Genomic DNA, 22,143 nt, shown 5'->3' with positions numbered 1-22,143 from the left:
CTCTGACCCTGTGCTGTAGAGTTTCAGGTTGAGGCTTCTTCTTCTGCAGCTCAGCAGGATTTCCTTCAGCATACCAGACATAGCTAACAGGCTAATCTGCAGCTCAAAGGCCTCGCTGCTCAGAGGATCTGCACACTTAACGGTCACGAGCACACTCACGTGCACAGCACTCTGTGTGTGTGTGTGTGTTTGTGTGTTTGTGTTTTTGTGTGTTTGTGTGTGTGTGTGTGTGTGTGTTTGTGTTTTTGTGTGTGTGTGTGTGTGTGTGTGTTTGTGTGTGTTTGTTTTTGTGTGTGTGTGTTTGTGTTTGTGTGTGTTTGTGTTTTTGTGTGTGTGTGTGTGTGTTTGTGTGTGTGTGTGTGTGTGTGTGTGTGTGTGTGTGTGTGTGTGTGTGTGTTCAAGTTAGATTTAAAAGTTTCTTTAAACTACATCAGCAGTTTAAATCCTGACATCCAGATCTGTCAGTTTACTGTTGACTGTTTGGATCATTAATGATACTTCAGTAATAATAAACAATGAATAAATAAACAATGAATAAATAAACAATGAATAAATAAACAATGAATAAATAAACAATGAATAAATACTCGATTACAAGTAAAAGTCCTGCATGAAAAGTCCAACTTCAAAGACGAGTTCACAATGTTTCCAGTGAGTTTTAAACCATCAGTCAGTCATCAGATGAACATTAAAGCTCCTGTTCATACTGACCATCAGAAGATCCTTCATAACGACCTTACAATGGAAGTGATGGAGGACAAAATACACAAACGTTTATCTGAAGCTAATATGAAGCTTCAGCGTCTAAATGAGTCAAATCCAGTAGATATCTTGTGTGCAGATTTTTAATTTTAACAAATGCTGTTATGATCTATAATGATGCATATTTTATAACGTGATCAAAAGCTTTGACATGATTAGTTGATTAATCGTGTGTTTGATTTGTTTCAGCTTCTGAAATGTGATTAAAGTTTTTCTGTGTCACTGTGATAAACTGAATAACTGTTGGTCGCACAAAACAAGACATTTAAAGACGTCAGCTGTGACCTGGACGAGATCATTAGATCAATAGACAAATCAATTGATTGACAAACGATAATTAAACTAATCGTTAGTTCTGCAGAGTTGAATTTGATGTGAAATATTCGAGCAGATTTACTTCATTAAAGTTCAGTTTTAAATGTTGTTGTGACGTCATGAAAACATGAAGGTCGCTGAGATGCAGATCCAACCTTCAGTCAGCAGTTTGACATCATTGATCTCTGACGATGACGATGACGAAGACGAAGACGAAGACGAAGACGAAGACGATGACGTGGCAACAAGATAAACCAGACTATAGATGCAGTCTGTGATCATCTATAACATGGATGAGTAGAGCGCTTCATCAAAGTTCACTTATTCAGCTTTTCCTGAAGCTTTCGACAGAATCAGGAAGACTTCTGCTCAGGCGTCACATGATCAGGTTGTTTCACAGTCAGCTGATAACAGTTGAGCAGGTTACAGAAGACTGTGAGACGCAGCTGAAAGCTCTGGAAGAAAGCTGTGTGAGGTGAACCTCCAGTTCAGAATATTTTGCCGCCTCAAGTAGTTAAAAATAAATCCCATCAGATAATTAAGGTCCAGTCAAACACACGTTCTGGCCTTTCGTCCAATCACATCTACTGGAAATCTACTGGAAATCTACTGGAAATCTACTGGAAACAGCTTTTTCTTCCAGTCTTCCTATTGGCCCACGTGGCTTCAGTGTTGGCGTTTGATTTTTTTTTGCTCGTGTGTATTTTTTGGAGAACAAACGTGCTCACGTGCGTGTGAACATCAGTGAAACAGATTTCCTTCTTTTTAAATCTCAAACATGTTCGTAAGAAAAGATTCAGCGTCTAAAAGCAGAAAACAGGATTTTATTTTCAAATCAAACGTTTTCATGGCAACACAGAAACATTTCACACGTTCTTTCAACACTTTGTTCCTTTAACAGGAAGAACAAGCTGGTTCTCATCATTTACCTGCTCAATAAACTGGTTCAAACTGGTTCAAACTGGTTCAAACTGGTTCAAACTGGTTCCTGGTCAGCAGGGAGCCGGTGGTGAGTTGTGTCGCAGCTTCTCATGAAGCTGAATTCAATGTTTTTATTCAGTTTTAGTGTCTCAAGAAGAAGAAACAAGTTCAAACAAACGGCACCAGATTCAGTCTCAGATCCTCCTCAGCGGGTCTGTAAACAGGGTTTTTATCACCATGGAAACCAAAGTTTGCTCGTTAGCGCTGCGTCGTCGTCGGGGCTCCCGCCGTCACACTGACAAATAAAACTAAACGCAAAACACAATTAAAAATAAAAACCTTAAACTTTCCCTTTGTGGTGAGCAGACAGACGGCCGGCAGGTCGACAGGCAGCTGATATTATGGGATGGATGTTACGGCCACAGAGCAGCAGGTAAACTTACAACTGTTCACTTCAATAAATGTTTTCAGTAAAGTTTGAGAAAATAAAAACAGAAAACTTGATATTATCAGCTGACGTCACAGATCAATAAGTTGTTCGATCAGATGACGGATCTGGTCTGACAGAGACCTGATCCAGGATCTGTCAGATCCTGTCTGCTGAAAAAAATTCAAAACTGTAAAAAAAACAAAAAGCAGCTTTTATATTTGACTGATATCGTTTTTATTTTATGTTAATAATTAAAATCATTTATTTACTGTAAAGAGCTGCAATTAATTATTAAATTATTTAATTATTAAACTATTAAAGGATCAAATAAAACAAATCTGAAACTATTTGAAGTCATTTGTTCAAACATTTGACGTTGACGACGTTATGATGTCATCGGATCACAGTTAGCCAATCAGAGGAGAGCAGCCCCGTTCAGGGCGGAGCTGCAGAGAGAAGCTTTATGTAAATATGGAACCTTTACAGGAAAGTGAATATTGTGAACTGTTGGTGACTTTGTGCTTTAACGGACTGTGATGATGTTTCCATCTGTAGAGAAACTGTTTTATTGATCAAATAATGATTCCAGAAAATAATCTTCAGGTTCGTCAATAATGAAACTTGCAGCTCTAATTTAATATTTAGTGTTATTGTCAGTTTTAAAATGTTAAATGTGTCGACTTTGATGTTTTTTTATCACTAAACATGATGATGATCCGACGCTGTGATTGAATTTTTAACATCAGCTGTTAAAGTAAACATAATGATGTCATAAAGACGTGTCATCTCTCGCTGCGACCTTTGACCTTTGGCTGGTGTTGTTTCAGTTCCAGTTAATTTATTGAATCATCATCAATCTTTTATATTTTAATGACCTGTTGGAATAAACCGGAATAATCCTTTAAAATGATTATCTTGAACTTTTCACCGAGAGACACTCGTGCTTCACACCACAGCGGTTTCCATAGAAACATCCGGAGACGACTGTCATGGAAACATGAAACAATAAAGTTTAGAGATTCAACAACAAACTACAGAAGAGAAACTACAGTCTGAAAGTCTTTGAACTTCTGATAATCTGACTGTCTACCTGCTGACCTCTGACCTCTGACCCCTGCACTCTGCACTCTGCTCAGTCCAGTCTGCTCCAAACCAGCCCAAAGTCCTGGACCTGCAGGAGTCCAGATCTGAACCGGGCCGCTTCATGTACGGAGATCCGAGCCGGTCCGGTCCGGTCAGCGCTGGCCGGTGTACGCTCGGAACCAGGAAGTGACGGAGGCAGCGGCAGACGAGATCATCCCTCCTGTGTTCGCAGCGGGCTGGGACACCTGCAATGCACTCTGGGAAAGCTCCATGGGCTGCAGGAGGAGGAAGAGGAGGAGGAAGAGGAGGAGGAGGAGGAGGAGGAGGAGGAGGAGGAGGAGGAGAAAGAGGAGGAGGAGGAGAAAGAGGAAGAGGAGGAGGAAGAGGAAGAGGAGGAGGAAGAGGAAGAGGAAGAGGAGGAGGAGGAGGAGAAGGAGAAGGAGGAGGAAGAGGAAGAGGAAGAGGAAGAGGAGGAGGAGAAGGAGAAGGAGAAGGAGGAGGAAGAGGAGGAGGAAGAGGAAGAGGAGGAGGAGGAGGAAGAGGAGGAGGAGGAGGAGGAGGAGGAGGAGGAGAAGGAGAAGGAGGAGGAAGAGGAGGAGGAGGAGGAAGAGGAGGAGGAAGAGGAGGAGGAGAGAGAACAGAGATGAAATGAAGTAAAAGTGAGATTTTAGTTTGTAAAGTTTCTGATTTGTGATAAATATAATAATGTTGTTAAAAACATTCATGTTCCAGATTTATTGATTGGTTTGATCAGAATCAAAGTATCGATCAGATCAAATCCTCAGACTTTACTCAGCGGTTATTTACAACCATATACAGACTGATGCACAAATATAGAACTTGTGTTCTTTTAAAGGATAATTTCACTATTTTTAATGTCTTAAACCAACAGTGAACATTAAAGCTGAAGAGAAGCTTCGTACCTGTGATGGGATGTCACAGAATCTCGGACTGGGCACCGTCTCCCAGTCCGTTCCCAGGTCCGTCTCCTCGTCGGTCACCGCCTCGTCTCCGCTCTCCTCCGCCGGCCCGGCCGCCTCCGGCTCCACAAACTCCATCGACTCCTCCAGGTCAGCGCTCACCTCGAACGGACCCGTCCTGAACCGAGCCGAGCCGAACCGGACCGAGAACACGGAGAGAGGAGACAGTTCGGGTTAAACGCTGCTTTCTTCAGGATGAACATGTGACCAGTTTCTCTGTTTTAGGTTTCAGACTTTAAAAGATGCTGCAGCTCATCAGGATTTAACAGAAGGCTGCTGTTGTGGCATAAACACATTTCCTGTTGAATATTCCTTTAAAATACTTTACTTCACATCTGTAACAGCTGGTTTAGTTTTGTTATTCAGCTGCAGAGACATGTCAACAGACTGTAAACCTGCTGACATCGTCCGACAGACACGCAGGTGTATCTCACCTGCCCAAGTTGTCGTTGTCGGGGGAAACCAGGAACATGATGTTCCTCAGAGTGTGATGAGGGTGAAGCTTCTCACTGTCAACATGCTGCAGACACACAAAACAAGCGTTATAATTAAATGCTTTGAGCTAAATGCTAACATGAATGCTAACAGACGTTATGTTTAGCAGGTGTGATGTTAAACATGTTGGTTTAGCCTGATAGCATGCTAACATGTTGGTTTAGCCTGATAGCATGCTAACATTAGCTGATGTTACATTAGTTTGCAGGTATTTGGTATAAAGTTATTAGAATTCATCCTGAGAGCTGAGAGATATATGTGTGTGTGTATATGTGTATATATGTGTGTGTGTATATGTGTGTGTGTGTGTATATATATGTGTGTGTATATGTGTGTGTGTGTGTATATGTGTGTGTGTGTGTGTGTGTGTGTGTGTGTGTATATGTGTGTATGTGTGTGTGTGTGTGTGTGTGTGTGTGTGTGTATGTGTATGTGTGTATATGTGTGTGTGTGTGTGTGTGTATGTGTATGTGTGTATATGTGTATATGTGTATATGTGTGTGTGTGTGTGTGTGTGTGTGTGTGTGTGTGTGTATACGTGTGTATGTGTGTGTGTGTGTGTGTGTGTATATGTGTGTATGTGTGTGTGTGTATATGTGTGTGTGTGTGTGTGTGTATATGTGTGTATATGTGTGTGTGTATGTGTATGTGTGTATATGTGTATATGTGTATATGTGTGTGTGTGTATGTGTATATGTGTGTGTGTGTGTGTGTGTGTGTGTGTGTGTGTGTGTGTGTGTGTGTGTGTATGTGTGTATATGTGTGTGTGTGTGTGTGTGTGTATGTGTATGTGTGTATATGTGTATATGTGTATATGTGTGTGTGTGTGTGTGTGTGTGTGTGTGTGTGTGTGTGTGTGTGTGTGTATGTGTATGTGTGTATATGTGTGTGTGTGTGTGTGTGTGTGTGTGTGTGTATGTGTGTGTGTCTGACCTGTGAGAAGCACAGATGGAGGATGTTGGTGTTCAGTTTGCTCAGCGCTCTGGTGAATCGATATCGGCTCAGATTCTCTCCACAGAACTCGCTGAAGAACAAACAGGTTCACCGTTAAACTCGTCACACGTTAAACAACCAGAGACTCTGCCAGGTGACGTCATGTGACCGACTGACGTCACGTGACCGACTGACAGCTGGAGGCTAACTTTCAGTAGCCGTGCTAGCTCGTCCACTGCGCTGCCAGAGGAGAAGCAGAGAAGAAGAACACAACACACCTGTTCTACAGAAAAGGGAAAAACTGCTGTTTCGTTTTTATAAAGTAGAACATGAGATTCAAATGTAATAAATACAAAACATTTCAAATATAAAAACACTGATTATAAGTTAAACTAACAAACTTAAAGACTTGCAGCAAACAAACCTCCTTCTAACATTTGACCTACAGCTGTGTTATGACTTCTTCTCTGATTCTGCAGCTGCCTGTCGGTCATGTGACAGTCTATGAAGCAGACGTTCAGTTTTCCTACAGAGTGGTGTCAGTGAACGCAGCAGCACCTGTTACACAGCTTCTTGGGCAGGTTGACGTCCAGGATGTGCGACAGGATGGTGACGAGCTGCGTGGCGTAGCAGAGTGCCGCGCTGATGGTGTGAGCCGGGTTGATGTGGTCCAACTCTGCAGAGGACAGGAGGTCAAAGGTCAAAACACAGAACATTCAGCCTTACGAAGTCATGGAGTCCACAGGACGGGGGGACGATTCTTCCCCCGACACACCTGACAAAATACCTCAACGATCCACTGAAGCCGCTGATACACCTGAGTCAAACCGGCGTCGACCTTCACGTACCTGCAGGATTAAAACGTGTCCACTAGAGCAGAACAAGTCTCATCACATGACACGTCCAGTCAAACACTCTGAACTCATCAACAGTGTTTCTGTAGTAACGCGAGACGCGACTCCTTCCTGTAACTGAGTCCTTCAACTTGAGCATAAAGAGGTGAGATGAACATTGATTTCTGGTGTCATCATGGTGTTTTTACTGGTTTATTGTGTGTGTGTGTGTGTGTGTGTGTGTGTGTGTGTGTGTGTGTGTGTGTGTGTGTCAGGATAACTTTGCTCTCTCAGCTCAAAGTGTCTCATTAAGCATCCACAAAAATCTGAATGTAAACAAACATTTATAATTATTAGAAAACTTTGCTCAATCAGCTCATTTGCTGCTCAGACCGTTTCTCAGGACTGTGTGGGCGTGTCCAGATCACGTTTGATTGACAGCTCACTTTCAGCTCAAGTACCGTTTTATTTTCTATTTATTCATTAAAATGTTTTACTGATATGGAATAAACGACTAAATATATCACATGGACCCTACTTGGTTGAAAGCTTGATTAATCTAACTAGTAAAACAGGTTAAACCACCCAAATCTGTGTTTTTATTGAATTATACCTCCTTGTTTATGATGCTAATCGTTTTAGCATCTTCCATTCACTTACATGAAACGGTTAGCATTAGCTTTTCTATTCAAAACTTTTGAGCTTATTATCAATTACCCCAGTGGTCTACTAGTTATCTTGACTAATCAGCTAACTAGCAGACTAGACTAGACCACACATACCTGTTTTTACTGAACTATACCTCCCAGACTATGAAGCTAAGTGTTTTAGCATTTTTCATTCACTTACATGAAACGGTTAGCATTAGTATTGCTATGCTACACTTTTGAGCTACTTATCCACTCTGTGATGAATACAGATTTGGATGATGTACCCAAGTCTGCTAGTTAGCTTAACACAGTAACTTTCAAACCACATCAGGCTAATCTGAATTCTCATTCTGGCTAAAAGCAAAGAAAAGTTCGCTGCGTTGTTTTCTCATAAAGGAGACGTCAGCTCGGCCACGTCAATCATCTTTCTCCTCAATATGATTGGGCAGGTATTTATTACGTAATAAATTCCCTTGCTTAGCCCCGCCCAACTGCAACCCAGTAACAAGGGAGAGAAACAAAAAATTAAATAATTAATAGCCGATCATGGATTCTTTAAAGAGATTCAGAGACACACAGAAAGAGACGATGATGTGTGCGAGCTGCTGAGACTCTGACATGTGTCCAATAAACAGGATTTTCACTTGAATCGCTTCTAACGTTTGTTTCTGAATGAAAGTAAACACAGAAGCGAGCAACACGTAGCAGCATCGTGGCAAACTGTCAATCTATGTGACTTTATTACAGAGTCTGACTCAAATAACTGATGACTGAGGACCTCTGGTGTCTAAGCCCCGCCCCTCGCCCCCTCACCTGGCCCCTGATTGGTGCTCTTCTCCTCCACCCAGCTGTAGTAGGCGGAGCAGTCTCCGTTGCTGGGCAGGGTGACGGGGGGTCCCGTGATGCTGATGCTGGTCTCTCCGTTCTGGTCGTCCCAGATCCAGCGTCCCGACAGGTAGGTGGTCCTGCGGGCCTCGGCCAGCTCGCTCACCGTGCTGGAGGTCAACGCCGGGTCACACTCCGCCACCACGTCCGCGGGGTCTCTGACAGACAAACGCAGGGGGGCAGACGAGACGTTCATGTTAGCGCTGCTTTCTCTGTTTATCTTATTCTGAAAGACTCTTCCTGTGACGCAGAGGTCAGAGGTCAGAGGTCACCTGCTGCCCAGTTTCTCCTCCTGCGTGGGGAAGATGTGCGTGGTGAGCTCCAGGATGTTTTCCCTCCTCAGCGCCGCCAGTTGTCCCAGTCTGACCAGCAGCTCCCGGCTGCGTCTCTCCAGCAGCTCCCCCAGACGACGGTTGTGACGCTCGATCTTATCTCGTTTCTCCTGGTGGCGTCCGGCCCGGCGCTGCAGCCGCTGGCTCTCCTCCTGGGAGCGCAGGAGCACGGCCTTATCTGCAGGAGGAGGAGGAAGAGGAGACAGAAGAGAGGGAATATGAAGGAGGAAGAAGAGGAGGAGGAGGAGGAGGAGGACAGTCAGGAGGTGACTGAATGGCAGATGAAGATGATCATGTGACCAGAGCGACACTCACCGCTCTTCATCTCCTCGTTGCCCCAGGCGACCGCCTCCTTCAGCTGCTCGATCTTCATCTTACACGACATGATCTTCCATTTCTGAGGAAGAAGAAGAAGATCAGAGCGTTTTATTCGTCTTCATCAGTCATGTGACAACAACGCCATCAAAATACTTTTATTTATTTAATATTTACTGTCGGTGGAGAAACGATTCCAATAATCTCAACAACGATCAATTATTTACTAACGATTCATCTCGTTTGTTCTGTAGGAAACATTTTAACAGGGTCGATTATTCTTTGATTAATGTAGAAAATAATCCAGGAGGCGTTCAGGTGCAGAGTTGAGCGTAGGTCAACTGTGTTTTGGAAGCAGCCTGTAAGAGATAAAATCATTTTACTTCAGATGTTGCTGTGGCCTCTTTTTAAGTTTGTATTCAGCATAAATTATCTCAATGAAACGTAGTGAAACGAACATATATGTGACACAAAAAGGCAATTAATTAATTAATTAATTAATTAGGCAGGTAAAAACTGTGCTGCTGCAACACACACTGTTCTTGTTTCTTCTTCATGTACACATTTACTGTGAAAAACATTACATCATTTCCATTATTTGACATTTGAGAGACGAGTGTGACGGGCTGCGGCGGTCACGTGATCGGTCGTATTTAAAAGGGAAACAGAAGCAGCTTCAGACGCCGTGATGAAGACCAGACAGCTGATCTGAACTCACCATCTCATCAGCCTGCAGCTTCTGGTCCATGGCCTGGATCACTCTGAGGAGGAGGAGGAGAGTTTAACATCACCATTAACACCAGTCTGATCTTCTTTAGATTATATTTCTACAGAATATGAGAGTTTGATCGCATCTTCATCAGGTTATTTCCTGTTTGCTGGATGATGATGATGATGATGATGATGAAGATGAAGGATGTTTACCTCTGCTGCAGCTGCTCCTTCTCCTCCTTCAGCTTCTTCAGTCGCTCCAACTTTTCAATGAATCTGCAAAATGAAAATACAAACAGAACTGTTAGATTAGGAAAATAATATAATAATATATAATAATAATATAATATATAATAATAATATAATAATAATATAATAATAATATAATAATAATATAATAATAATATAATAATAATATAATATAATATATAATAATATATTATATAATAATAATATAAACCCTGAAAACATACAGAGCAGCTGGTTGGTTGTTAAATGTCTATAAAATGTTAGAAAGTACTGAAAATCTTCCAGATATTCAGTTTACTGTCATGTATGACAAAGACAATCAGGGCTGCAGCTAATGATTATTTTCATACTTTTTTTGGATTAATTGATTAGTTGTTTGGTTTGATCAGTGTTTCCTAAAGACGACGTCCTCAAAGATCTTCAGTTTTACTGTCAGTGAGACGAAAGAAACCAGAAAATATTCACATTTAACGAGCTGACTTTTAATGACTCAAAACAATTCATCGATTATCAAAATAGTTGATCAATCGACTGATCGTCGCAGCTCTATAAATGTTGGATAGATATTTTAGTGGCAGCAAAGTTTCACATATGAGAAAATAATGTTTGGATTTATTTTCAACTTGAAAAATGACTGAAACGTTTATTCGGTTATTAAAATAGTTGCAGACAGTTATGATGTGTTTACAGTGAAGCTGTTTTCATTGATGACTGATCTGAGCTCACAGATGTTAATTTGACTGTCACACAGGGAGCAGATGAGGAGGTGACAGACGATTCATTGATTATATAAATGGTTTCCAATGAATCAATCGATTAATCGACTAATCATTTCAGCTGTTTGTATTTATTACATGTAATGTTGCTGCCTCATGACTCACTTACAGTAACTCATCTGTTTTCTACTGGTTTATTTTTTCCAGTAAAAACATTTTTTTGAGTTTATTATTATTTTGTTGTTGTTGTCCCTGGAAGCTTCTCAGTGACCCTTGGAGGTCCGCGGAGCCTAGTTTGGGAAACTGAGAACTATGAAGGCCAGTTATTTTAAGCAGGTTAGTTTAGCTGCCCTGCTACAGTTACACAACATCTGTAAACCTAAAATAACACAAAGTTCAGACTGAGCCAGCAGAGGAAAGCTAACAGCTAACAGCTAACAGCTAACGTAGCCTGTTAAACCTGATGGAAACCAAAACATGCTAACCTGCTAACTGCTAATCATGAGCTGAAACTCAAACAGCTGCTAATGCTAACTAGCCTGAAAGGTAAATGTTGACTCTGAGTTACAACACGAAGAAATAACAGACATGAAACCACATTTGTCAGTTTTAAAGCTTCATGTGCGAAAGTTTATAAAAACTTCTCAAGTTTTTATCTGAACTTGACATTTATTCAGACGGTGGCAACAGAAGCTCCATTTATAGAAATAAAAATCCACAAATTAACATGGACTATTTCAGAAAATAGTAAATATAAAACGGTCACTTTTTAAAACATTGTATGACACGGTCCAGCTGTTTGATTCGGCGTGCAGGTGATCCACCTGGCAGCAGGTATACCAACAAAAAGCCGAAGTTTATTAGTTCTTCACCTGTCAAACACGTTATTATCTTCCATTAATCAACCGTGAAAACAGTGTGAATACATCTAACGTTTAGGATTTTTTGGAATTAATGTTTATTTGAAGTTTGACATAAATGCCGAACTATCGAGAAGATTTGTATTTTTATAACAACAACTTATAGAATCTGTTATCTTGCGTGGGTTTGTGGACAAAATGAAGGTCGTTGTAAAATGTCCAAATTCGACTGAAGTTCGGCGGTGACTGCGGGACAGACAGGTCAGTACAGGCTGAAACCTCCGCACTTTACCTCTCCGTGTTCCTGCCATCCAAGTGCACGAAGTCCCCGGCCTGCACGCAGCGGGCGCAGGTGAGCCTGCGGCGGGAGGTGCTGCACAGCGGGCACCGCTCCACCGCCACATACAGACCCTCCGCGTCGTCCACCGACTCCGCCATCACCCCGGGGGGCAGCGCCGGGGGTGGGGGGTGCGGCCGGAGAGGCGGCCTGCCCCCGGAGTGAGAGCCGGAGGAAGAAGCAGCTCGGTCCGGGCCGAGCGGGGGGAGTCCCGCTGAGGACGCCATGGAGCTAACGGCGAGCTAAGCTAAGCTAACCTAAACTAACCTAAGCTATTAATGCTAGAACGAACTAGCGACCAAACTTCTGCTTTCTACTCCTCCATGTTGATCTTACAGCTCTTATATTCTCAGTGAAGCAGCTGCCATATTTTTAAAACAGTCAGAGGAAACATCAGGATGATGTTTTTGTTTTGATGAGCAGACGATGAGTCCGCCACTTCCGGTTTCCTCTGAACACGTGACGGGTTTGTTTATGTAATGACGTAACGCTGTGGGCGGGGTCGAAGAAGAAACACCGCAGCATCACGCAACACTCATCCGCAAACATATATAATCAACAGACCGGTGACAGACTAAAGGAAAACCTGGTCCAGGTCTGAATGCTGGACCCCTACAGCGAGGGGGTCTGGGGGCTCTGTTATGCTGTGGGGGGCATTTTGCTGGCATGGTTTGGATCCACTGGTCAGTAAAACATAACATAAATTTTCTGCTCTGCGATATGAAAACTGTTGTTTATTTCCTTTCAGGATGAAACATTCAACACAGACTGTAAAACAAATGGTTGATTAATTTACCACAACTCTGCTGTGTAACACAAAATAAAACACAGATATACTGGATGTAATTATTCCATCTATTTACAAATGAACAGGAAGTGCTGTCAGGTCGGTCGTCACTGTTTCCTGAAGCCTCTCAGGATCGGATAAATGTTCTCAAACGCTTCGTAGATCTCTGCTCGCTCTTTAGCTCCTGGAATAAAACACAAGACAAAATCATTATAACAACTTTATTCAAAAAAGACTATTTGGAAATGCATTGACTCCTGTCATTATTATAGAAGATGATTTTACAGTTAAAGGTAATTATCTCATAATTACAAGATCTGGATTTTATAATTATTAAAAATAAAGATCATATTTTATACATTATAAGATCCATATTTCATATAATTGAGATTTGTTTTTCATAAGTATGAGATCCGTATGTCGCGACTATGAGATAAGCATTTTGTAATTATTGATCTTTGAGTCTCATTACCAGTCAGAACCACTTTTCCAGACACGAAGATGAGCAGGACAATACGAGGTTTCACCATCCGATAGATGAGGCCTGGAAACAGCTCTGGTTCATAACTGTTGAGAATAAACACATTCAAATGTCTCAGTAGCTGCCTTTAAATAAAGTTTTTTATCGTGCTAATAATGACAGCAGTCAATCAGAATAAACTGCTGAAGGTGTTTCAATGTTTTAAAATTCTTTCATAAATGTTTTCAGTTACTTGAACTTATAAACGATTCTCTGAATATTTCTTTACTAGTTCCAGGTGATAAAAACATTTAAAGCTAACTCTAAACTAGAAGCTAACTCTGAGCTAACAGGACCTATAAGCTTTATAGATAAACCTTTGAAAAATTGTTTTTATATTGATTCTGAAAATTTGGATAAATTTGTTGTCTGCATGTGTGTATTTAAAGTATTTTTCTGTTTCTTTTTCATTTTGTCCATGTAAAACACTTTATAATCTGGTTTTGATAAGTGCTTTACAAATAAACTTTATTATTATTATGATTATTATTATTTATCAAACTCAACAAATTGTTAACAAGAGAGACAGATAAAGATGAAAAGAAAATTAAGTCATGTCCTTAAGAGAACATTGACATTATAGGAAATCTTCAGTATGTCTGGGACACATTTAGCCTAGCTTAGCAAACTGTTAGCTTAGTAAACTGCTAGCTTAGCAAACTAGCAAACTGCTATATTATAGCAAACTGCTATATTAGCAAACTGCTAGCCTAGCTCCATCAAGAGAGGAAACAAACTCCATCTTTAATCAACCCCAAAAGCTGCATTATTTACATGTCCTGTTAGTTTGGAGTTAGCTTTTGTGCTAGGCTAGCAGTTTCCCCCTGCTTCCAGTCTTTGTGCTAAGCTAGGCTAAACAATAGTGTTAGTACCTGCTGAACTGCTGGTGGGTCAGGACCAGTCCCTCCAGTCTGATGGGGAAGCAGACATCACAGCTGGCCACCATGTTCTGGATCTTGAAGTCCAGGAAGCGAGCAGGGAAGCCGAGCTTCTGCACCACCCGGGCGTACTTCCTGGCCGCCAGCCGCGACTGCTCCTCACTGCACGCGCTCAGACACACACAGGTGAGGAGGGGAGAGGGTTAGCAGACTGAGCACAGGTACACCTGGAGACAGACCAGTGAGCAGCTGACAGACCTCTTGGCTCCGGTACAGACCATCTTCCCCGAGCTGAAGATCAGTGCTGTGGTTCGTGGCTCGCGGATCCTCATGATGACTGCCGCGAAACGCTGAAACACAAAGCCGGCAGCTGCAGCTAACATACCAGTTAGTTTCCTAAAATATGTCCTCAAATATCTTGTTTTGTCCGACCAACAGTACAAAATCTAAAGATATTCATTTTACAGTTATACAAAAGCAGCAAATCTTCACATTTTGAGAAACTGAAATGAGAAAGTTTGGTATTTTAGCTTGAAAAATGATTATTTGATTAATTTCCTGTTAATTGACTAATCGTTTCATCACCAGATGAGGCTTTACAGGTCACGAGGAGGTGATGATCACCTGCATCACATCACACGTTGAAGCCAAACTCAGTTTCACACTGTGAGGAAGCAGAAGGACGACGTCGGGTTTCGGTACCTTTGGGTTGTACTCAGCGTTCCTAGCTTGAAGGGCGATGAACTTCAGGTCCAGAGGACAACCCAGGTTCACTGTAGAGACAATGTTCCTGCACGCACGCGCACACACACACACACACACACACATCTATCATTAACTGTTTTCACTTAATAAAACCTGATGTATTCCCCGTAGATGTGGCCACTGTGGCTCCAGGTGTGATGCTAACTTTGCTCTCAGCTCTGTTGTAGAGATTCAGGGAAACACACAAAACGAAGGTCATCAGGGCTGCGGAGCCTCCTACAGATCTACATCTGGGGCAGGTTGCCGCGCACGCTGGTTTGTTTACATGTATGAGGCTGATGTTCACCACGGCTAGACTGTAAGGAAAGTAATATATATATATATATATATATATATATATATAGTATAATAAGCTGGCCAAAGGAGGAGATAGAGGCCACTGATATCAAGACAAGGAAGCTCCTCACAATGCAGAGAGGGTTTCACCCCAAGTCCAGCACCCTGAGACTGTAACCTAAGCCGAACGAGGGAGGCCGAGGACTGGTGAGCATCAGAGCCACTGTCCAGGAAAAAACAACCAACATCCAGGAATACATCAGGAAGATGGCCCCCCAAACATGAACTGCTAAGTGAACCTCAGGCAGCAGAAACCCAATGATGCAGAGGAGGAGGAGGAACCATCATGGAGGGACAAGCTCCTACACGGCATGTACCACCGACAGATAGAAGAAGTGGCTGATATCAAGAAATCCTACCAGTGGCTGGAAAAGGCTGGACTGAAGGACAGCACAGAAGCACTGATCATGGCAGCACAAGAACAGGCACTCAGTACAAGATCAATAGAGGCGGGGATCTACCACACCAGACAGGACCCCAGGTGCAGGCTGTGCAAAGATGCTCCTGAGACAGTTCAGCACATAATAGCAGGGTGTAAGATGCAGGCAGGAACAGCGTACATGGAACGCCATAACCAAGTGGCTGGCATAGTGTACAGGAACATCTGCACTGAGTATGGGCTGGAGGTCCCAAGGTCACAATGGAAGACGCCTCCTAAGGTGATTGAGAATGACCGAGATCCTGTGGGACTTCCAGATCCAGACTTACAAACTCGTGATGGCTAACCAACCGGACATCGTGTTGATCGACAAACAACAGAAGAAGGCAGCGGTGATAGACGTAGTGATCCCAAGCAACAGCAACATCAGGAAGAAGGAACACGAGAAGATCAAAAAATACCAAGAAGAGCTAGAAAAGATGTGGGGAGTGAAGGCAACAGTGGTGCCAGTGGTAATGGGAGCACTGGGGGCTGTGACCCACAAACTGGGAGAGTGGCTCCAGCAGACTCCAGGTACAACATCTGAGGTCTCTGTCCAGAAGAGCACAGTCCTAGGAACAACATCAATATCTGCTGTGAGCAGCTTTGTCTTTAAACCAGCAGCAGTTCTCAGTGTTTCAGGTTCTCGGCAGGTCGGTTGTTCTGCATCTTGGAGAAGTTCAACAGTTCTTCTGTCTCTTCATGTTAATCCCAGACTGACTCCATGATGTTGAGATCAGGACTCCTCGTTCTTCTTGTTGATGATCTTCTTTCCTCTAACTAGCTGCTGTTTGCCTTGATGACAGCTTTGCTCTCAGCAGCCACATTTATGGGAAATACACCAGGTTGTAAATAAAAAAAGGAATTTCCCTTTAATGTCAGAGTCACTATTACAGACAGAAATAAACTCAATTTTACACAAAATGTGTGTATTGTTGGAAAAATGACCACCGCATGCCAACATAGACGGATATGTGATTATGTGAACAGTGAAAAAATGTTCAGTATTATTATTATTATCATTATTAGTGACGTACTGCAGCTGTGGGATGATTCCTGACCTCTCGGTCACAGGGGTCATGGGGGTCATGGGGGTCATAGGGGTCATGGGATAGAAGGGGGAGGCGCCCGTCCCCAGACCGGACATGGACGACCCCTGCGTGGGGTCAGCGGTCACTGCTGTGGGATTCTGGGAGCTGTAGTCCAGACAGATGCCGCTGTCCTGAGACTCGTTCAGCTCGTCTGCTGCTTCACCTGAAACCAAACATCATCACAACATACGGGTCAGTTCCGCCCCCCCCGTGACCTCACAGAGGCCTACGCCCACGTCACCAGTGATGTCATACCCGCATGGCCCCGGCTCGGCTCGTCCTGCGTACTGAGCTCATCGGGTAGAAAACTGAGGTCCAGGTCGTCGCTTGGCCCCGCCCCCGCGGGGTTCTGTGCCAGGTGGGCGGCGCTTTGGAGGCCAAGCTCCTCCCCCAGAACAAAGCTGGAGTCCTGCAGAGGAACAGGGACGAGACGAGACCTGAACCCTGAACCCACATCAGACCTGCTGCCACAGCACAAACTAATTAATTAATTAATATTCATTAAATATTAATTTAATGCTCGTTCAGCTCATCACTGCAGCGTCACTGAGATTTAAACTAAATTATATCTGAATAGTTTAAGACGCAGAGAAAAATCAAATATTCACATGAACCAAAAATAAATAAAAATAAATAATCAACAAGAAAACAGAAAACAAGAAATAAAGTTTAAAGTTTAAAAAGCTCCACAACAGTTGAGATTATTTTCACTCGTATTTTCTGTGTGTTTTATACGAGTTGACCAGTTTTTATTCTTTCTATCTGAAGCTCTTTGCTGCTGATCAGATGCTAAACTGTGTTTGATTGTTCTGGTTCTGTATAATAACAATAATGTTGAATACAAGGCTGCAACTAACCATCACTCTCATCATCAATCAGTTGTCTTCTTTATGAAACGTCAGTAAATATTGAAAAATAATAGAACGTTAGAATTTCCTTCAGTCTTTAAACGTCTCGTTGTGTCTGATCAACAATCATCAATACTCCAATATTAAGAAGCTGCAAAAAGATTTTTACTTTAGAAAAAAAAGATTAAAACAATAATTTGTTTGTCAACAAAGTTGCAGTTGATTAATCGCCTGATTGATTGATTGATTAATTGGCTCTAGTTGAATCTGATTGAATGAATCTGTCGCTCTAATCTTCATCTGCAGACTGATGTATGTGTGACGGTTCATCCTCACTCTGAACGAGTTAAAACAACGAGTTTCTGCATCAGATTTATTCTCCTGCAGGGACATAAAATTATGGTTTAGCAGCTACATTAATATAGAAAACAACCAATAACAAGTTAAAGTTTTAGTGCAGGTGGAGTTTAAACTCTTTGACTTCAGTGTTTCTAAAAGTTCACGTCTGAAGTCTAAATGTTGTTTTAAAGAGTGAAATGATCTAATCCAGTGTTCCTGTTCATTTATCTCTCATTTTATAACAAATATATGTCAAACAAATCATGAGTATTTTTTTAAACCTCTTTTCAAGTGTTTGATGACTCATCCTGAACTCATGGATGTGATTTATATTATATATATATATATATATATATATATATATGGAGTCTCACTGGGAAACATGTCGCAGTGCAGAAGATAAAGATGCTCTAACGTCTGTTTCACTGAGACTTTAAAGTTTCTCCACAACACAGAATTAAATTCTGATGGTAAAATGTTGAATCTCACACTTTTTAAATCACGTATTGGACTAAAAGTAGTTAAATTTAATAATGTTGCAGTTAACCTGTAAAACACAGACTCCAGCTGTAGGACTTTAACTTCAGGACTCAGTGGAAACTCTTAAAACATTTCATGTTAAAACCTCCAGAAAAGTTCAGTTTTGGAGAAACTTTGGTTTAAACAACAGACTCTAATGTGTTTGATCCACATGATATTCAGCTCATTGATGTAAATCTCATGAACATTGTTTCAGATTTTCACCAGTTTGATAACATCGAACTCCAACTTCCTCTGTACACGTGACGGCTTGTAAATAAAGTTTTTTTGGAGGGAGAGAGTCTGTACTCACATTTGCAATGGAGTCATCAAAGTAACGCTCCAACGCCGACTCGTCCATGAGGACAGAAACATGTGATCCAGGAGCTGCTTCCAGACTGAGCTGCTGCTGCACGGCTGCATCCAATCACACCGACGCTCGTCAATCACTCCACTCACCCTGATCTTCATCCTGATCCTCATCCTCTCACCTGCAGCAGCAGCAGCACGGCCAGAACCATGACACGCTTCTTCTTAGATAAATGTTCTAACAGCTCGTCTCTATAAGCATTTTCCACATTATTTACCCACAAACCCCCCCATCAATTAAAGTGCAGGTTAATTGTCTCCCTGAATATTAATGTTGATTATTATTATTATTTTCATTGGATTCCAAACAACAGATTTGATTTAACTGGACAGTTTGAATGTCATTATCATTAGTTTCCATGTAAATATGAGTATTAAACAAATGCAACGTTAGAAATCTGACAGTCGGAGATGTGCAGAAAAGGGTCTGGTCAGCATTGACCAACTGTTTGAAAACAACACACTAAGATTATTTTCACAACTCCAGGAAAAATTTGATCTACCTAATAATGACTTGTTTAGATTCATGCAGATAAGAAGTTACCTCACTAGACACACAGACTGGGATGGTATAAAAAGAGATCCAATGGAGGTTGAAAGGTATTTTATAGAGATTTCTCAACATAACGTATCATCAAAACATCAAGTGTCAAATATCTACATGAATCTTTTGAAAGACACTTCAGACAATACCTTACATATTAAAAGTGAGTGGGAATTAGAACTCAATGCAATTATAGAAGATGAAGCTTGGGAAAATATATGTTTAGCAAGTCATAAAGGGATTGGGAGACAAATGTGGAAAGAATTTGACTGGAAAGTGAAATTGAGTGCTGGAGGAACTGTGGCATGGTTGGGGATCATGCCCACATATTGTGGGACTGCCACCAGTGATAGAAACCTTTTGGAAACACATTAAAGAAGAATTGGACACTGTCTTCAGAGTTGATATCCCTCTGGACACTTTAATTTTCTTACTGGAGAAAATACCAGAAAACTTGCTCTCTAAGGACCCCAATGCTATATGTTACATATTCTGTTAATGACTGCGAAGAAAATGATTACTGTTAATTGGATGCAGCCACAAAAGCTCAATGGATACAGAAGATTAAGCAGATACACACCATGGAAACAGTTTAAAGTACCAGTATTCATAAGAAGATGAGCTCCAGTCATTCTGGGACTGAAATGATGCTAACACCTTAAATGTAATGTACAATTTTATATCATATACTTTGACCCTGCACAACCAAGAATTGCGATATAACATTTAATGACAAGGTGACCTTTTTGTCTGTTTTGTTTTGTTTTTTGTTTGTTTTTGTTGTCTCAGTTGGTGTAATTGGTTTTGTTTTTGTTTTTATTTGTCTGTTTGTTTGTAGCCTCCTATGGGAGGGTTAGGTTGTGTATATTTGTATTGAATGTATGTCTGTGTTTGTATTGCCTGCAAGTTCGATAAAGGCAATAAAGTTCTAAAAAAAAAAAAGAAATCTGACAGTCAAACTTTAATTAGGTCTGGTTATTGATCGCGAACAGCATCCAATCAGAAAGTAATTTGGTACCAAACAGGAAGCTTTTTTTATGAATTGTTCCAACAGAAAACAAGAGGAAGGATGTGGATCCATAGATAAGATGTTTAATAGAAGACAGGCTGCATTTCTTCCTGTTCTGCACCATTTAGCTGATTGTTGTTGTTTTATGATGTTTTCCAGTTGATTCAATAAGCAGCTGAGGAGGGTTGGCTTGTCCTCCTCCAAGAAAATTTGATGTTAATTGACTAAAAACTTTGCATTTTCACATAGTTTTGGACTATTATCATTACATTATTTATTTAAATTACTTCATCTTATCCACAAACAACATCAGTGTATAAAAGACAAACATCAAACTTCGTGATCCGACTGATGGAGATTGTTAATATTTGACTGTTCTGTCATCAGATTCTCTTAAAGACACTTCAGAGAGCTGCTGTCAGTCACATGTTTGTTCTTCTGGTTGGTTTCCTGTTGAAGCTGCTGATAAATTTCATCTTCACTCATCAACTTCATTCAGATTATTTTCAACATCTAAAGGAAACCGACGGTTTTCATCATGTTTACGTCAGCAGGTTGTTGTGATAACAGTAGAGATGGTTGCCATAGTGATGAGTTATGTTGATTTGTTGACCGCATTGGTGGAATGAACGAAACACCGGAAGAAATAATATGTCTGTCATTTTTCATTACTAGAGAATTGGGGGGAGGGGGGGTATATGCGGAGCGACCGCGGGGGCGGGGGGGGGGGGGGCGCCCCCCAGGGCCCACGCTCGGTTGGGGCCATGGATGTATAAAGAGAACTGGATACAGGTCGGAGGCGGGCCCGTTCATTCCTATGAAAGTTGCTCAGTGGCGCATGAAGCCAAAAAAACCCGACTTCCTGGTATGAAAGTACCCGGATCTTCCGCATTGTGCGGCCCATAGAGCATGCGCACTAGTGACTTTCGCTGGCCGAGCCGGCTACTTCCGGTTTAGCCCTCCGGCTAACTTGAATGGGGATAAAACAACTGAATCATGCGGCTCTTCTAGACTTTTGAAATGTGATCAGACCGAACTGATTTAATTCTGATAGTGAGACGAGTCATTTCGCGGGGGTTGTGACGCTCAGAAAAATTTATCCGCTGATTTACAGACGTCTCTTTCACGATGTAAGTTTATAGGAAAAAGTCTTTTTTGGTCAGTGTGCATCACGTGACGTTGTCATTAAACGGTTTGAGCCTGGCGCTCTTCCTGTATCCAGTTCTCTTTATACATCCATGGTGCAGCGGGAACAGGAGAATTTAACTCTCTCAGCTTCTTCTATTCATCCTCTATGGTTGGTTCTTATCACTGTGGGTGTAATACCTCCTCCCGCCACAGTGCGGGTTGCAATGGCAGAGTGGCGCTGTTCGTATTTCCGCTCGTTGACTCCGCGGGACGTGAAGACCGCAGAAGCAGCGATTCAACGTTTATGACCAACTTCGCTGAAAACTTTATATATATATAAAATATGAGATGATGTTAATGTTCTAACTGAACTGCTGAGTTTACATTTAGACGAACATCAGATGCAGCTGGAATGAAGTTTAAGTTTGAATTTGGCCCAAAATTGTCATCAAAAGGTTCACTTACCCTGTATCTCCAAAGCTTTCAGTCACATCTCATGGCCTTCCTCAGTGGGTGGAGTGTCTCAGTTGTCATGGAGATGGTTTAAGTTTGAATGGTTCAATTTCAGTGAAAGTAATCAATAGTTGCAGCTCTAAAGACCTGCTGAACTTGTAGAACCTGGTTCTACATTGAGACAATAAGAAATGATCAATAATGAAAACGATCGATAGCTGCAGCTGTAGATCACATAAAAATATTGATCACATGACTTCAGATAAATCAATCAATCAATAAAGAGGTGAAACAAGAAGCTTCACAGTTTATTTGAGCTTTTTGTTCCTGGA

General features: G+C 41.7%; 2 protein-coding genes across 5 annotated transcripts; both read right to left on the bottom strand.

The window, feature by feature from the left end:
• Positions 1-1,881: 1,881 nt before the first annotated feature.
• atg14 (autophagy related 14) lies at positions 1,882-12,336 on the bottom strand. Its single transcript, XM_044375709.1, has 11 exons — positions 11,763-12,336; positions 9,859-9,921; positions 9,653-9,695; positions 8,935-9,016; positions 8,560-8,797; positions 8,216-8,445; positions 6,478-6,595; positions 5,920-6,010; positions 4,926-5,011; positions 4,435-4,609; positions 1,882-3,786 (listed from the first exon to the last, which is right to left on the bottom strand). The coding sequence occupies exons 1-11, from the start codon at positions 12,032-12,034 to the stop codon at positions 3,664-3,666; spliced, it is 1,521 nt and encodes a 506-aa protein (XP_044231644.1). The 5' UTR covers positions 12,035-12,336; the 3' UTR covers positions 1,882-3,663.
• Positions 12,337-12,521: 185 nt separating this feature from the next.
• On the bottom strand, positions 12,522-18,754 carry tbpl2 (TATA box binding protein like 2). 4 transcript variants are annotated; one of them, XM_044375713.1, is made up of 8 exons: positions 18,622-18,754; positions 16,858-17,011; positions 16,549-16,765; positions 14,617-14,782; positions 14,251-14,342; positions 13,987-14,163; positions 13,067-13,161; positions 12,522-12,778 (listed from the first exon to the last, which is right to left on the bottom strand). In XM_044375713.1, exons 1-8 carry the CDS (start codon positions 18,667-18,669, stop codon positions 12,702-12,704), a joined length of 1,026 nt encoding a protein of 341 aa, XP_044231648.1. In that variant the 5' UTR covers positions 18,670-18,754; the 3' UTR covers positions 12,522-12,701. The 4 variants fall into 4 exon arrangements, with proteins under 4 accessions (XP_044231648.1, XP_044231649.1, XP_044231650.1 ...); XM_044375714.1 differs by having other exon boundaries at positions 13,987-14,154; positions 18,622-18,752; XM_044375715.1 differs by having other exon boundaries at positions 14,695-14,782; positions 18,622-18,750.
• Positions 18,755-22,143: the final 3,389 nt, after the last annotated feature.

The sequence above is a fragment of the Thunnus albacares genome, chromosome 15 (assembly GCF_914725855.1).
Source record: "Thunnus albacares chromosome 15, fThuAlb1.1, whole genome shotgun sequence".
In the NCBI taxonomy this organism is placed as follows: domain Eukaryota; kingdom Metazoa; phylum Chordata; class Actinopteri; order Scombriformes; family Scombridae; genus Thunnus; species Thunnus albacares.
Note: the sequence above shows the minus strand (reverse complement) of the source record. Positions and strands in the feature narration are given on the sequence as shown.

Excerpts from the sequence above, each read along its gene's own strand:
- atg14 (XM_044375709.1), bottom strand. The coding sequence starts at position 12,034 with ATGGCGTCCTCAGCGGGACTCCCCCCGCTCGGCCCGGACCGAGCTGCT. Across the intron at positions 6,011-6,477 it reads CCCAAGAAGCTGTGTAACAG|CGAGTTCTGTGGAGAGAATC; the intron begins GTGCTGCTGCGT and ends TTTGTTCTTCAG. Across the intron at positions 4,610-4,925 it reads GACAACGACAACTTGGGCAG|GACGGGTCCGTTCGAGGTGA; the intron begins GTGAGATACACC and ends GGCTCGGTTCAG.
- tbpl2 (XM_044375713.1), bottom strand. The coding sequence starts at position 18,669 with ATGGACGAGTCGGCGTTGGAGCGTTACTTTGATGACTCCATTGCAAAT. Across the intron at positions 14,783-16,548 it reads GGAATCATCCCACAGCTGCA|GAACATTGTCTCTACAGTGA; the intron begins GTACGTCACTAA and ends GCGTGCGTGCAG. Across the intron at positions 14,164-14,250 it reads GTCTGTACCGGAGCCAAGAG|CGCGTGCAGTGAGGAGCAGT; the intron begins GTCTGTCAGCTG and ends TGTGTGTCTGAG.